The sequence below is a fragment of the Aulostomus chinensis genome, chromosome 13 (genome assembly GCF_037954235.1).
Source record: "Aulostomus chinensis isolate RoL2024-O1b breed Wild chromosome 13, RoL_Achi_v1.0, whole genome shotgun sequence".
Classification (NCBI taxonomy): Eukaryota; Metazoa; Chordata; class Actinopteri; order Syngnathiformes; family Aulostomidae; genus Aulostomus; species Aulostomus chinensis.
This window is the reverse complement of record NC_141332.1, coordinates 18638033-18654248: the sequence shown is the minus strand read 5'-3', so window position 1 is coordinate 18654248 and position 16216 is coordinate 18638033. Positions and strand designations below refer to the sequence as shown.

The 16216-nt window shown below is 43.2% G+C and overlaps 1 protein-coding gene across 10 annotated transcripts in view; it reads right to left on the bottom strand.

Annotated features, from left to right (window-relative positions):
• Positions 1-557: 557 nt before the first annotated feature.
• The window catches only part of atp11c (ATPase phospholipid transporting 11C (ATP11C blood group)), a 43807-nt gene continuing 28148 nt past the window's right edge, over positions 558-16216 (bottom strand). For 2 of the 10 annotated variants that reach the window (XM_086221863.1, XM_086221871.1), the window contains exons 12-31: positions 15939-16154; positions 13861-14031; positions 13261-13469; positions 13079-13150; positions 12906-12979; positions 12716-12819; positions 12418-12599; positions 10448-10714; positions 10196-10373; positions 10007-10109; positions 9750-9895; positions 9562-9621; positions 8446-8573; positions 7584-7719; positions 7423-7488; positions 7182-7285; positions 6924-7080; positions 4727-4835; positions 3271-3302; positions 558-3025 (exon numbers count right to left, since the gene is read on the bottom strand). In XM_086221863.1, the coding sequence (XP_086077989.1) occupies positions 4731-4835; positions 6924-7080; positions 7182-7285; positions 7423-7488; positions 7584-7719; positions 8446-8573; positions 9562-9621; positions 9750-9895; positions 10007-10109; positions 10196-10373; positions 10448-10714; positions 12418-12599; positions 12716-12819; positions 12906-12979; positions 13079-13150; positions 13261-13469; positions 13861-14031; positions 15939-16154 (2478 nt within the window). In that variant the 3' untranslated portion in view covers positions 558-3025; positions 3271-3302; positions 4727-4730. Of the gene's footprint in view, positions 3026-3270; positions 3303-4726; positions 4836-5772; positions 5864-6923; positions 7081-7181; positions 7286-7422; positions 7489-7583; positions 7720-8445; positions 8574-9561; positions 9622-9749; positions 9896-10006; positions 10110-10195; positions 10374-10447; positions 10715-12417; positions 12600-12715; positions 12820-12905; positions 12980-13078; positions 13151-13260; positions 13470-13860; positions 14032-15938; positions 16155-16216 lie in introns of those variants that run through there. The other 8 variants (XM_086221866.1, XM_086221865.1, XM_086221870.1 and 5 more) reach the window with 8 other exon arrangements.

Here is a 16216-nt window from a genome sequence, read left to right as displayed (position 1 = left end):
GTGGGATCAAGTAACATAATATGAACCAAAAACAAAAGTGAAAGAAGGGATAAGGGGGGGGCAACTTATTCCAAACTCTGTCCAAGGAGAGGCCCACCATCGGAGACTATGAAAACGCCTGTTCTATAATCACACACATTTAGTAGAACACATGCACTAACAGAGGAAACTTTGTAAAAAGACAAAAATACAGCACCCTCGCCAACAAGTTTGGCCCGCGTGAAGCAGTCAGCCTCTAATACACAACAATCACATTCAAACTAGATGAAAGAGTGTCATTGTGCACACACTGATAGACAAGAGCCTTTCTCCGCTCAACTCCTCGACCTTCAACCACACTGAACAGATCAACTTATTAACAGTAGGCTAGAACGGAGAAGTCATGTAGATGTACACAAACCTCCTTTACACAGTCGCTCTGTGTGCCCCTCAGCTGATCCAGCTTTAGCCTCTCAGCCATCTCATTACTTAGCTGCATGTGCTGAGAGTGGTCCCTCTCTCTCTTTCTCTCTCCCTCACACAAACACACACACACACACTAAGAAAGCACAAGGCAGTTTGTTTATGTTCAAAACATTCTGCTTTATTACAGAAAATCTTCAATATACTAGTTTCAAATAGGTACATTCAGCTTGGAGGTTGGACTGTTGAGGCTGGAGACCCGAAAAAAGGGGCAGGAGATGGTAGGGTGCCCCTCACTGCACCATGCAGAGCTGCCTGAAGGTGTTCCACCAACCCACCCCGCCTCGTGCAGAGAGGGACCCCGTCCACCACCACAGAACCTCCCGAGGTTTTTTTTTTTTTTTGGTACATTTTGATTTTTCTTATAAAAAAAAGTGGCTGGAAAAGGTTGCATTAAAAATACAATCTGTTCTTTTATACTTTTTCACTTCGACAGGCAAAACATTAGATTCCAAGATAGTTTTTTTTTTTAATTTTATTTTTGAAGCTCTGAAAATAGCATCTCTGATGTCGCTTAAAGGTTTTTCAGTTTTAACAAAGCAGGCAGCCCCTCTCGCTACGTCCTCTTACACGTCTCCGGCACAGTGCAGTCAGGAGGTAACAAATCGTAGAGTAAAGAAAAGAAGACAGTTTTAGTAGAAAATGAAAGGCATTTACACGTCAGATTAATATTAAAAGCTCCATTTGACTTTATGATATGCAATTCTATATAGATGCTCCAAATGAAATGGCAGATCAGCCGGGGTGGGTGAAATCCTAAAATCAGCCATTTAACATGGGGGTGGGGTTATGGTCTGAATATATATGGAAAGGAAGTGTGTGTGTGTGTGTGTGGGGGGGGGGGGGGCTGCCTGTCTTTACACGCATGACAAAGACAATCAAATAAGATCTGCACAAGGTCACATCTGGAGTGATAATAACAACACAGGTGAACTCAACTGGCACAAAAATGACCGTTCTCCGCGAGAATGATAATAATAAAAAAGATTTATATAATAAAAATACATTTATGAGTAAAATGACGATAAATATGTCAAACAGACAATTTGTGGGGGGGGGTGGGGCAACATTGCGAGACATTTAAAAGTGATTGAAATCATCGCATAACTAAATGGAATGTATGAATGAACGCGAGAGAGAGAGAGAGAGAGAGAGAAAGATAACAAAAAGGAACAGCAAGGAACCTCACAGTGGCATCAATCCCACTTGATCTGCATGTGTGGAGTCGTTTCCACTCCACCCTGCTTCACACGCATTATGCAAACTAAGTGATGTGTAATGAACATAAATACCTCATTTAGGCTTTAGTGCATTGTGTGCGGTTATTGTGTGCATCTTAATTATCCACGTGTGTGCATGCGCAGGCATACGTTAGTGCCTTGGTGACCATCGGCGCCATTTAAATAACTCCTTTCCCTACTAGTGCAGCAATTGTCTAACTGTTCAACATCAGTATGATTCAAGTAATCCTGGTTCTTCTCACCACAAACACACGCACACATTTCTGGCTATTCTCGTCTAGAACAGTTGCACACCATTGTCGAGACGCACACATACACTTTCAGGTCACACCTGCTTAGACAGTATAGGATCACATTACGTGTCTGTTTCAGACTTTTTGGCTTTGAGCAGATGCTGTCATACATCTCTAAGATATATACAGTATAGCACAAATATATAGATATATATTAACTTTCTCATCTAGCTTAAGTTATCGCTGAGGTTGGAATATCCGGGTCATGCTTCGAGCACAGCCAGAATATCCTTTTACATCTCTAATCTATACTTCTCAATCTTACCCACACACACATTTTTGGATCAAGTGTTGATATTGCCTTGATTTACTCTCCAATCTTCAATAGAAATTAATTGAAAAGGAACAATGACATGAACTTCCTGATTTGAACCTGTGATTAAGTGTTTTTTTTTCCTTTAAAAAAAAAAAAGAAGCAAATAACCGTTTCATGAAAAAAAAAACGCAGGAAAGCATAACTAGAAGTAGAATAACTTATGGTGTAACCGTTGGGTTTCTCATGTCGTATCAAAACCTTGCAGGATACTGAAGGTAAAGGAACATCAGTGGAGTGAAGTGTTCTTTCATGCAGGTGAACCTTGGAGTGGATATTACAACTGCTTGTTAAAACACAGCAGTTCCGAGCGTCTGACAAGGCAGCCGTGTTTGCATTCATTTGTAAGTAAAAGAGAGAATACTCATGCCCGTCATCTGAGTAGATACATTTTAAAATAATGCAGGGATCTTCTCTGCAGGCATGCGTGGGGGGGGGGGGGGGGGGGGGGGGGGCTAGTTGGGATTGGGTAGAGAGGGACGGAGAAAGATTTAAGACTGCTAAAACCCATTTTCATCCTTTCTCGACAGTCTGATCTCTCCTTTTCTTCTGATATTTTTTTCTCCCATCATCCTCATTTCGATCAGGCGTGATGGAAGACGGGTTCGACTTGGTTTGGAACAGAACCCTGAATGTGTGCTGCTGTTGTGAGTCCCGGCCGCCCCTCACTCACGCTCCTTCAGGTTCTTATAGGATAGCGGTGTGACGACTGCAATCTGAAAAAGCACAAAAATAAACTTTGGCTTCAAAATGGGTTTTAGATGCACGAGAGAGACAAGAAGAGGAAGGGAAGCATTGAAATCACCTGAAATAATCACAGAAAATGTTGCGATCGATCACAAACCACCACGAAAGCCAATGAAAGAAAAAAATCAAATAAAAATCAGTTAAGACAGAGTTCCTGATTTCATCCAAGATTATTGACCCGTTGAAGGTCAGCAGGTTTGTTCGTTGGGCTCACCTGGATGTGGGTTGGTGTTCATCCTCTGATAGCTAAAGGGAGAATAGAAATGCAGGTCAAGCAAAAAGCTTAAAGCTACTGCACAGACACACATATTGATGAGCCTGGTGGAGAGGAGGGCCTACCTACAGGAGGTGGACAAAATAATGAGAACACCCAATGACATGGAACACAATCTTTAGGCCTTTGACCTGTGAACACCTGAGGTGTTCTGGATGTCGCCGCTGAGGGAAGGGTCTCGTCTAAAGCTCTGAGTGAACCATGACGGGGACATCCGTCACTCCGCTGCTCTCAGCTTCCATCAAGCTGAAGTTACATGGGGTCACGAGAGGATCACCATAGGACTTTATCGTCAGTATTAGGATGATCTATTTTTCTAAATAAAGGGTTTGGACTTTTTTAAAAACTATGTAATTCAGTGGTATCATTGCAACATTCCATGTACATACTGGACTTTTCAGTCTTTTTTATCCCTATGTGTTGTTTGAAGGGTGGAAAAATACAGTCCCAGTTTGAGAACCCTCTGAACAAGACTATCAAAGGACATCCAGAGTGTTTGTGGAACAAAAGCCTCAGATGAGTCCATGATGCACTATTGTTATATATAACAGAGACCGAGAATGTTCCATATTAACTAGGATGACGAAGTAAACATGTTTTATTGATGGAAGATTCTAGTTTTTCCACATTCACCGAGTAGAAGTTGTAATATTTGATCATGTGGTGTTTCCATGTATTTGTCTTGTCTATCCCCTGTACGTAGAGCAGCAGCATTCAGCGTCAAGTTCAGGAAGTTACATCAAGGGTTAGGACGAGTGCAGCACTCAAAAATCCACTTGTTATTATTTACTGATAAAGTAAGCAGACCATGACCAACAACGCAGATCGAAACGTGCACACAGGATGAAGACGACCATCACCAACTGCCACACGAGGTGGGTGGGGTGGGGGGGTGATAATCACAGAGCAGCTTGGTTGCCACGCACTGTAAGTTAAGTAAACCCAAAAAAAAACTGCCAGCAAACACATTCAAAACAAACGCAAAAAATTCAAAAAGCTTCAAAAGCAGATGCAGAGGGAATTATGAGAGAGAGGCTGCATGTGAACACACAAACATTAGCTAACGTGTGCAACTGAAGACCTACGGGTGCATGTTAAGTGAACGCGCAGGTTGAACCATTTTCTCTCTCTCTCTCACACACACACACACACACACACACACACACACACACACACACACACACAAAGAAAACGTGAACACAGTGACATCGAAGTACATCTCTTCAGCCAGCGTACACAACAATAACACAACAACAACAGCACACTTGTTGGAAATGGCCTGTATTGCTCGCTTGTTAGCTAACGAGTTAGTCCCCAGTGCTGCTGCAGACGTCGGCTTGGGTGGGGGGAAACGAGTCTTTTGATTGGCTTAAATGGCCTGAAGGTGGGCTGGTACCTGTTTAAATGACAGTATGGGATTCATCTGAAAAGGTTCTCATGAGCAGGGGTCTGGCTGACGACCGGGGAGACTGGAGGCCCCCCACACTCGACTCAACCAGCTTCTTCTAGAAGGGTGAGGCAAGAGACACCAAAAAGACGTAACTAAGCTGACAAACGCATACATACACATTGCCTCTTGTGCTCGCTCTTGTGCGTCCACACACGCGCGCGCACACACACGCGTATAATATATATATACACACAGAGAACACACATGTACATACACAAAGACGTCAACAACAGAGATGATGGGTAAGGAAAATCAGTCCAGGGGTGCTTTACACCTTTTGCCCCAAAAAAATACAAGCTGGCCAGATCTCCAAACCAGACAAGAAACTTGAGAAGAACAAGGTTGTTCTCCTTGAACAGAACGTACAGTACAACACAGGGATCCTTCTGGTGATGTTCGACAAGCCCCACCCTGAGCAGGTGAAGCGTACACACACGCTCACGCTCACACACACACACACACACACACACATTAACACACAGATAAAAATGCAGTGGCTTGAAGGGGACTGTGGTGAGTGTCCTGAAAGCGGTTGCTGTCTTGAGCCTCATGCAGGTTTTGGTGCTTGGATGTGCTGCATTCACCTGGCTGGACATGCGGAGGCAGCAGGCACTGGTGCAGCAGGCAGCTGGGAGGAGACACTGACTGATACAACTGGACAAACAAGGACGCAAGACTGACTGCATGTCTTCAGCATGGACATCCAGTCCTACACTCCACACTGCTGCTGGGCACGCCTCTGCCCGCTGACTGACATTAATGTAGATAAATGTTAAGGAATAGCACTGAAGTCAGGGTTTGAAGAGCCCGAGGATATGATGTAATCATTAATCTGAGGTCTCTTGAACACCATCCCTGAGTTACTTTGGGGGTAAGAAAGGAATCTAGCAGTGGGAGAGGAAAGGAAACAACAGCTGGGAAACAAGCAAAGGCTGGCAGACACAGCACAGTGCGGGACAGCTGAACAAGAGCTGACAGAGAGAAAAAGAGACCTCAGTCACTCCACGAGAAGCTGTGAGTGCTAGCGGTCTGCGACAACATGAAGATAGTGGAAGTCCCCGAGGAAGGAAGGCGATGTTTCATCTTTAGGGAGGCAGGTCCAGTGAGGAGGAGAGGACACAAAGAAAAAGACAGTGAGGCAGAGTAAGAAAAATAAGTGCTAAAGCGAGAGTACAAAGTTGGAGAGGTGGAAAATATAGGAAAAAAAAGGAGCGGTATAGACTAAAAAGTAGAGCTATTATAGTGTGTCATCTTCAATTTAAGGCAGCAACATCCACAGTTTGGCAGTTTGTAAAGTTCTTCACTCAAAAGCACTGACAAAGAAATACACATACAAAACTGCAGTATGACTTTCTCCAAATATGGTATTTTTTTTTTAAATGACACAGAAAAAAATTGGTCCTGTGAGGAGCAAACAGAAATGGCAAAATGTCACGACATGCATGAGAGCAGTTAAAATGAAGAGTTAACAGTCAATTGAGAGAACTATCAGAACAAGAGGAAAACAGCTGCATGACTATATTTGTCAGTCAAATATGTATTTTGTATGTGCACTGTTTGGTTTTGATTTTTTTTGGGGGGGGGGGGGTCTGTAAAGGCAAATTATTGCTGACTATACGCAATCTAAAATTCCAGTTCCTGTAAAACTAGAACTGAAAAAGAGTTACAAGTGGATCGCTGCTGTCCTGCAGAACTCGAGTCATTTACCCAGCATGTTTTTATTGTTCTTTGTGAAATATTTAATCCACTAAACAGTAAAATCTTAGCTGCATATGACATATCATATGACCCCCCCCCCCCCCCCCCCCGTAGCAAGTATTTGACATTTTCAGGACAACACAAAACAGTGAAATATACACTGTCCAGTCCATGTGTCTTCATATAAATCACACCTATTGGTGGGTCACAGTAGGCAGCAGAATGTTATCAAGGATCAAAAGAGTATATCTGACTGTCAGCTGGAAAAACTATTATATTTCGTGGAAGTCTAGTATATTTATTTCTCCAGAGAGACAGTAAAACAGAAGGAATATATTGGAGTGCAAGTGGCACCGGTGTGTGTGTGTGTGTGTGTGTGTGTGTGTGTGTGTGTGTGTGTGTGTGTGTGTGTGTGTGTGTGTGTGTGCGTGTGTAAACCTCCCACCTGCCGAGAATGGGGGCCGCGGGGTTTACGGAAGACCACAAGAAGAATCTCTGGCAGTAGACTGAGCACGATGAGCAGGATGATGACCAGCCAGGCAGACACAGAACTCAGCATGTTGGCAAACACAAAATACAAACGCTGCTGTCTCAGGAAAGGCCTGCAGGAGAGGAACACTTTACTCTGGCTGGAAGAACTATATGGGACAAGTGGCCTGGAATAGAAGAGGCAGAGATGAACTATCCAGTTCACGTTATTTACCATATGATTCCTCCCCAGAAGAAGCTGAAAAACACATAGAACGCCAGGGAGCCCCAGATTACAAAGTGGTTGATCCATGTCCAGTGCCGTGTGTCCAGAGCAAGCTAGGAAAGCAGAAACGTTAGAGTCAATGTCACTGTTACGTTCTGGAAAACAATACATCTCCTCAGATCTGTTCTAGAAAAAAAGAGCCCCTCTAATGAAACACCATCAGAGTAGAGGAGGAGGAAAAGGAGGTCACCTTGAGTGTGACAGTGAAGACGAGGACAGTGAAGACAATAGTTCCATATGACCAGTTTCCAAAAACCTGGGTAGAAAGAAGAGCACGTGGACAAAAATTAGCTGAGTTTTTCACTGCCTCACTCATTCAGACGACGATTCTGATCAGAAGACAGAACAAACCTGGCCATTATCCTGCAGTGCTGGGTTACTGAACAAAAATCGGACCCCAAAGAAGAAGAGCAAGCCGTGGCAGACTCCTAATAAAGTCCAGAAGAGGAAGGGTATCCATCTCAACATGGCATTCTTGGCAATCTCTCTGAAGACAATCACAACAGAAAAGACAAAAACATGATTAAATTCCTTTTGCATATATTCAATAAAAAAGACAAACTCTTTTAAAAAATGAGGTGTGGAGCAAACATCCCTAAAACAAGAAAGGGACACTTTGAAATTGCATGAACGTCAAAATGTTTATGAGTCATTGCATAGATTAAGAGATTCATTGGTGAAAATGTCATTGTACGCAGAAATTCACATCAAAGGTGACGACACGACAACCGAATATGCCAGAAGGCACTTAACTTTAACAGACATTCAGAAGAGCAGTTTGTAAACTTTATTTCTTAAACTGGGTTTGTTTTTTTTTTAATCTAAAATCTAGTGAAAGATCGTTCATCCAACTCACAAAAAATATATAACTGAAAACAATTACAAATTCTAAATATTAGCAAAATCACAAAATGGCAGCCTTGGAGATTCAAAATTGCAGAAGCTGTTTTCTTTAATCCTCCAAACAGAAGCAAATACAGTTGTGTGGTACAGGAAATGAAAATCAAGATTACTATTGACAGAAACAGTGAGTCGTATCTAACAGAACACTCACACTAATATGGTTATTATTTTTGCTCATTAGTAAACCCTAAGCCAAAGCTAAAACTGCCCAAAACAGAGAACAAAACAGAGAAAACTGTTCTCTTCGACCAAAAGCTTCAAAAAGCACATCTACAAAACCCTCCAACTGCACTGCCTTCATCGCTTTTACCTGTAGAGGGTGGCATTGTCCAGCAGAACCTCCATGCAGATGTGCTGCTCGAAGAGGCTGTAAGCCAGGATGGGCATAGAGGTGAAGCAGATGTTGTACATCGTCAGATAGGCCGCGTCATACAGGGGCTGGGGAGGATGGGCACAGGAGTGGGGGGTAAGGAACAGTCGGGACGGGGCAGCCGGGGGTTAATACCAGGGAGAGGAGAGGACAAAAGGTATGATGTTGACACACCTGGCTTGTTTAGTCCGGTTGAACTGTACTCTGGTAAATTTTCACCCTTGCTCCAGTTCATTTGGGCCAGTGTGACACCAGCAATTACACTCCACCAAATATACCAAGACTTTGTAGAGGAGGAGGTCTGAGTGCCTTCAGAAGACAACCCTGGTGGGTTCCTTTGTGGTCTAAATCTGATCTCAACTCCATCTGATCTACCAGGTCAACTTTTAGCTGAACAGCTTAAGATGTGCTTTGCATATTGCAGCAGTTTGCTTAGGAGACAACCGTAAATGATACAAACAAAAACAACCTAGCAGAAATACGCGGAAGAGCAAAAGTCCCATATTTACTGTGATGCATGTTGGTTTGTTTGGCTTTTATAAAAGGTAAATGAACGAAGAGGGAAATATTCTTTTCACTCTATTTAACTGATTCAGACCAGATCAAACAAACGCTAAGTGTGACAACACCCTGAACCACACACACACACACACACACACACGCACACATAAAATAAGCAAACATCTTTCATATCTTCATGAGAGATGTGGGTCTGGATATCAAGAGAGAACGAAAAGGGCATCCTCACCTTTCAGAGCTCGACAAACTGAGGTCAATGATTCAATAAATGAATCATTACGCAGGTGAATTCACCAATGTGCTCCAATAATATGTTACAGTAATATTCCTGCATTTCTACCATTCTTAAATTATATAGTGCAGAAGATGTCTGCAGTCAGCACAGAAATAAATCAGAGTTCAGACGTCCCGGGGCAATGAGGAGGGGGTAATCTTAGGGAAAGAGTCCAGCATTCAGGAGGACGAGGTGGCGTGAATTCAAGGGACTGTTCCTCTTTGAATCTTCAAAGCTAAAAACGTGCTTCAGGACATACTCACTTGCTGGGAATAGCCGCAGAGGAACTGGTATAAAAACTGAGGTAAGATGAAGCAGAGGTTCTGTAGGCAAAGAGAAGAGGAAAGGCTCACACTGATGGACGATAAGAACATAGAACATCAACACGTGCATTCATTCCCTGGTCTTTATGAAAGATGAAGTTAGCGTCAGAAGTGTCTCGTCCTCCTACCTTGTAAAAGAAATATTGCACGAGATAAGCAATGCGCACATAGTAGAGATGTCCATGAGCCAAGAGAAGTTTTTTGAGGTGCTTGAGTTTGGGGATGGCATAATCACTGTTCCTCACGGCCTGCCGCCCCTCTTTACCCTTGATACCTGAAAGACCAACAGTACTAGCTTGTGCAATGCCTTCGCGAGAGGTGCCATCCATTATGGTTGGGACAGTAATGCTAGATCTTTGGCCAGTTTCAGCGGGAGAATTCTTACCAATGCCAACGTGAGCTTCCAAAATCATGCTGACATCATTGGCACCATCTCCAATGGAGAGGGTGATCGGGTTGCCTTTGGAGTTCTTCACTAATTTAACTATCTAGAGAGACAACAAGAAACCGTGCAAATATTAAAAAGGAAATTATTAAAGCAATTAAAGAAAGAAATAATCTTCGGTGTTCCGACCTGGGCCTTTTGTAGAGGAGCCATTCGGCAGCAGAGCACAGCTGTGCAGTTCTGACAAATCTGCAGGAAAAGGTTCTTGTAGCGACTGGAGCTTGATTCGGTTGAGGAGTTGAGGACCATTGACAGAGTGGCTCCGTCAATAATGAATCCATAGTCTTGGTTGGTTGAAGACCAGCTCCTACCAAAAGGGAAGGTACGTTGTTTAGTTGTAATCAATAAGATTGAGTTTTGTCAGTCAGCCAAGGGACCAACCTGGTGACGCCGGCCTTGACAGGAGGTGCATCCTGCACAGCTTTCTTGTGGTATTCTAGCAAGAGCTCGTGAAGTCGCTCCTCACGCTTCCTCCCTCCATCTTCAAGAGTGCGCACCGTCAGCTCCAACAGCTCCGTGTTCCTCTGAAACAATCTACAGGCGTAGCAGGTGGATTTTGCTGTCTCCATCTTGTCCCCCGTTAGCACCCAAACCTTCATGCCGGCCCCCTGCAGAGCCTCCATGGTCTCAGCTGCCTCCTCTTGAAGCCTGAGATCAGAAATCAGAAAAAGAAAATGAACGTTCTATCCACTCACTCGCTTCATAATGCGCACCACAACGGTCTAATGCGGTGCTACAAAGCAGCTCTAACATAATTCTGCCTTCAGAAAGATAATAATCTACTGTTTTGATTCACGTTTCTAAAACCAGGTGCATGTTTGTGACTGACGTTGAAGTCTGCTGTGATGCTGAATTTGACTACATTACGTTGAGGAGTTTCAAACACTTCCACCACTCCTATTTACTAGTGAGGGGGAAAACATTGGAAACCCTTCTTCATAGAACACACTCAAGTACACCCACCCACCATGACTAGTAGAATTCATGGCAGAAGAATGAATTTCAGTGCATTGCATCACACAGTTGCGTCTTTTGAATTCACCAAAGGTACAAATAAAAACAACATAAAAACAAAGTGTGCCTCATTTCAACCACTAGATGGCAGTCTCACCTAACATAATAAGTACAGCAAAGAGCCATCCCAACTGCTGCCGAGAAACTGGAGGGGCAGGATTCAAACATATCGTACATATACACATACATGTCCGTGACTTTTAGGGAATTTGTCAGAAGATTAAATTTCATGAAATGTCTATTTACACACACAGAATAAACCGAGAGATGCAGGTTAAAATTTACTGGCAAAGATTTAACCAAACTAATGATGAGCTGTGTGGTTTGATACAACATAAACATCCATCCATTTTCTTCCGCTTATCCTGTTAAGGGTTGCAGGGGGGCTGGGCCTTCGAGCGAGAGGCGGGGTTCACCCTGGACAGGTCACCAGTTCATCACAGGGCCAACACATAGAGACAGACAACCATTCACACTCACAGCCACACCTACAGTCAATTTAGAGTATCAATCAGCCTCGTCCTCTCCTGATGTCTTTGGACTGTGGGAAGAAGCTGGAGTACCAGAGAGAACCCACGCAGGAACAGGGAGAACATGCAGACTCACACAGAAAGATCCCGGGCCTGAGCCAGGACTTGGGCCCGGAACCTTCTTGCTGTGAAGCGACAGTGCTGTCCACTGTGCCGCCCTCAACATAAACATGTTAAAATCAAATAAATAAATAAACATGTTAAAATCAGATAAATATTAATGACTGATTTTTTTTCAATGGATGTAAACTGAACAACTACTCTCTTATATCCGATATTTCTGGAGCAAATTTGCATGACTTTTCCAGGCCTCTGAATTGCTATTTTCAAATTCTATGACTCTTCCTGACTGCATGAACCCTGCAGGGATCTTGTCATGAAGGACAAAAGACTACGAGGAACTTGCTGATGTGTTACAAAGGATGCCAGGCCAAAAAAAAAAGGCTTCTGGAAGTGCTTGAAGACAGCTGCAGGAAGTTCCGACTTGGCCTAAACAGGAGATTAACATTACAAAGGACAAATGGCTTTATTACGAAAGCTCTAAATGGAGGGGTCTGTCATTATAACAGCAAGGATGAGAGTGCAGGAGTGAAGATGACAGCACCTCCAGCCGTATTTGTGATGGGGCTATAACACCAGTAATATCCATAATGTTACTGCTGGTTCACGACGGTACTTACTGCCAGCCATCGTAAACTTTTGACCTCTGCTCAACTCTTCGCGCTCGTCTTTACAATGAGAGGGTGAGAGGAGAGGAAGGCAGCAGCAAGCAGGGCAAGAGAAATCCAGTTTTTTCTGAGCACTCACCGATCCTCTACAGCTGTAGCTCCAATTAGACTCATGCCGGTTTCCACCTGATTATAAACAGCCATGAGCCTCTCCTCTCTGTCCTGCAGAGCCAGTCTAGCGTCTCTCAGTTCTGCATCTGCCTGTGCGTATTCCTCTGCACTGAGGAGTTTGTAGGCCACACATAATGTTCTGAAGCCTTCCTGCAGGAGGAAATGCCCAACACCCGGCGATAGCAGGTAGAAAAGACAAAATAATCAGTTCTGAAATGCTTACGGTGAAGAGGAGGTTTAGACACCAGGTATATTTTGTCACCCACTTTTGCATTGCGCTCCACATGCATCCGTATCCTTTCCACCTCCTCCTGTCTGACACGGGGGAAGATGGAAGAGTCTGCACCTTTACAGAAGAGTAGTGTTTCACCTTAAACAAAAACAACACAAAAAATAATTAAGCAAAGAGACATCATTTAATGATGTATACAACAATGACAGCAACCTCACCCTCACCTGACTTGGATTTGATGATTACACTCATTCGTCTTCTAACTGGGTCAAAGTTCAACACATGAAGCAGTTCATACCTTTAGGATGTTCAAAATGGGAATAAAGCGAAAGCGTAATTGTGAATAATGACAAAAAGGCAAAAGCAAACGAATTGATAACTGAGATGACCGACTTACATTTCAATATCATTGTTCCTGTTCAGAATTTTCATGGTTTTACTTTCAAGACCAAGAAACGTGAAGCCATACCTGCAGGAGGAGACACACCACCACAGATGAGACATCAGTGTACTTCTACGTTTGACTTCTCTCAGCACTTGTTAGTCTAACTCACTGAGTCAGCCCAGCCCATCTTTTACCTCATGGCACCTTTGACCAGAGCAACCTCATCAGGGGAGGAGGCTATAAACCCTCTCTGCTCCTGATGTGGATGCAGCCCTCCATCCACTCCTAAACCGTCCACCTGGTCTGACAGTCCGTCCTCGTGGCCCTGACCCTGTTCTGTAGACTCCTTCACCTGGACTGTGTGGCACAGACAAAGGGCACGCAGAAACAGCTCTTCCCTCTCCTAATAACACAACATTGACACAGAACCATACAATGAATTAATTTTGCTACATTTTGTGAGCATGAATCAGTACATTTCCTTGAACCCATTTGCAGCCACATACGGGAGCCATAGCAGTAGCTGGCGTTGAGATAGGGTCCAGGATTTACAAGCTATGCATGCAGATTTACTTCTTATCTGTTTCTAAGTGCGACAGTCTGTTGAGGGTTATCAGGTGCTCCACAGGACACAGCCACTCTGCTTCCTCTCCATGTTGAGTACATATGTTATGGCAAGAAGATCATATTTGGGTGACCCGTTATGGTTCTTTCTGAGCACTGCGCAATAGAATGTCCATATGTTGCTGCTTGAGGGACTTTTATGCCAGATGGAGAGACACCACAAAACCCACCCTGCCAGCTTTGTGCTGTAGTTTGTTCAGAGGTCCATCTGTAACACAGAATCCGTCCAACTCTGTGGCTGCGTCCTGGTATTTGTACTGGAATCCATCAATGCAGCATTCTATGAACTCCATGTTGTTCTGAGTAAGAGTGCCTGTCTTGTCTGTGAAGACGTACTCCACCTGCAGGCAATAAGATGAGGGAACAACATCTTTTCAGGTTGCAATACAAAGAAAAGGAGAGTCACCCACCAGTACCTTCATCTTTAACAGCAGTGATCATTAGGCTGTGTGATTTATCTCTAAATGAAGCAGTCTGAGGTACTTAGCAACTAAAATTTTACAGTAAACCTGTGCAGATGAGTCCTGAGAACATATCCACATTGTAATGCCCTCATTCATAACTTCCATTTTTAAACTCTACTACATGAAATAAAAAAAATCCCAACAAGTAGTTTCGTACGATAACTCTGGGAAATGCATTATAAGTATGAACTGAGCGGTTTAGTGGCTCGAGGCGAGTGAACAAGGCACTCTAGTAATCAGGGTGGAAGAATATAAGAATGTATTATTTTCTCAGTGTTACTCTATTGATAAAAAAAAAATAACTTAACTGTTTCCTTAAAAGTGACTCCAGGCTCAGGTTGCTAACAGATAACACCAAGGTTTATACAGCAGACACTACATTAAGTGTGAGGGTCAATAGACAGGTTGAATTTAATCATTAAAGGCCAATAATGAGAAGTTCTTATTTGAGTTTAATTTTAAGAACCTCTGGGCATCCTGATTTGTGATATTTCAGCCACGACATAGTGAAACTGAATTACTGGTGACCAAGGGAATAAATGAAATGTAGAGCCGTGTATCCTCTGCTCGGTTATGGAAGATGGATTATCTCTCCTAAAGGTAGCAAATACAGGGTGAAACGAACGTGTCCCGAGATCGATTCTTGTCGTGTTCCAAGTTTAGTTAGAAATCTCCAACAGAAACAAAGTACTTTCTATAAGAAGGAAGAAAATCATTCGAGAGCAGGTCCACTGTTTTAGGTCCAATTTAGGTTTTCTGTGTCTGTTAGGGTCTGCATTGGTCAGCGTGACGTAAATGTGGCATAATATAAAGGAAGTGTGTCAGTGTACGTGTTTAAGTACAGCTCTTGATCCACATGCAGCTCTACATGGATTACCAACAAGAAGATGATCATACATGACCATCTACAGTGTCCTGTAAGCCCCATCCCACATTACATCTTCTTTTTCAGCCCTTTTTTCCTTGTACAGCTAAAAGCAGGAACCTTTATCTAAATGTGCATGCATTCCCTTCTTGATCGTTTATAACGGTTGACAAATATTTTCAACCGAATGAAGAACGGATTATTCCACCTGCATAAAATTCCAGACAAACACAGAAGCTTGATCGTAGTATGAAGGTAACCACAAGAGCATCCGTGCGATGTTGTTTTAGTCAGACTAGAAGAAGGTTGTCGATGGTGTCAAATGCTGCACTGAAGTCAAGCACAATTAACACTGGTCAGAGGGTGGCCAACTGCTGAGAAGGGAAGGGTAATATTTTCCTCAATATGCTCAATCTTTTCTGTAAAGAGGGTAAAAAAATTTTAGCACACTTGGCCGGAGAGGGATTGTCTGCAGTAGAGAGGGGAGAATTTCCAAGGTGATTGATGGTATTAACAGTACTATGAGGTTATGCTGGTTGGCAGAGATAAGCTGTGTGAAATCCTGGTCTCCGGCATCTTTTACCTTACAGTTGTGAGAGATTAGCAGATCTTTGAGAAGCGAAAAATTGAACCTACAGTTTACTAGACATCCACCTGCATTTGAGTTACCAAAAATAGAACTGCCAGCCACTCAACTTACCTCTTAGGTATCTCATCTCTGAACAAAGAAGCATCTACGACATGGTTTTTCTGGACATTATTACTTTTATCATGTCAGCTCAATGTGTTCCAGGACATTTTGATCTACCCTAACCCAAAACCCTATGCAGGATTTTTAAGAGCACACAAGAACCTGACTTTACAAAGACAAACCTCCTGATGACATACATGCATGGATTTTAGATGGTGTTAAACTGACATTGTCCATCTTCCTGACCTGTCCCAATTCCTCATTGAGGTCTGAAGTGTTGACCAATGCCCCTTCCTGGATTTCAGGGTCAAAAAAATCCTTGTCCCAGGTGATGAAAAAGGATCCCAGAAACTTCTGCATCTCAACCGTCACATACATGGAGACTGGAATGATGAAGTTGAAGAGCACCATGAAGGACAGGAAGTCGGTGAACATCTTTAGGTACTGTTGAGAAAAAGATCACTGTGAATTGTTGTAGCGTGTTTGTTCCCATTATCCAGATAATA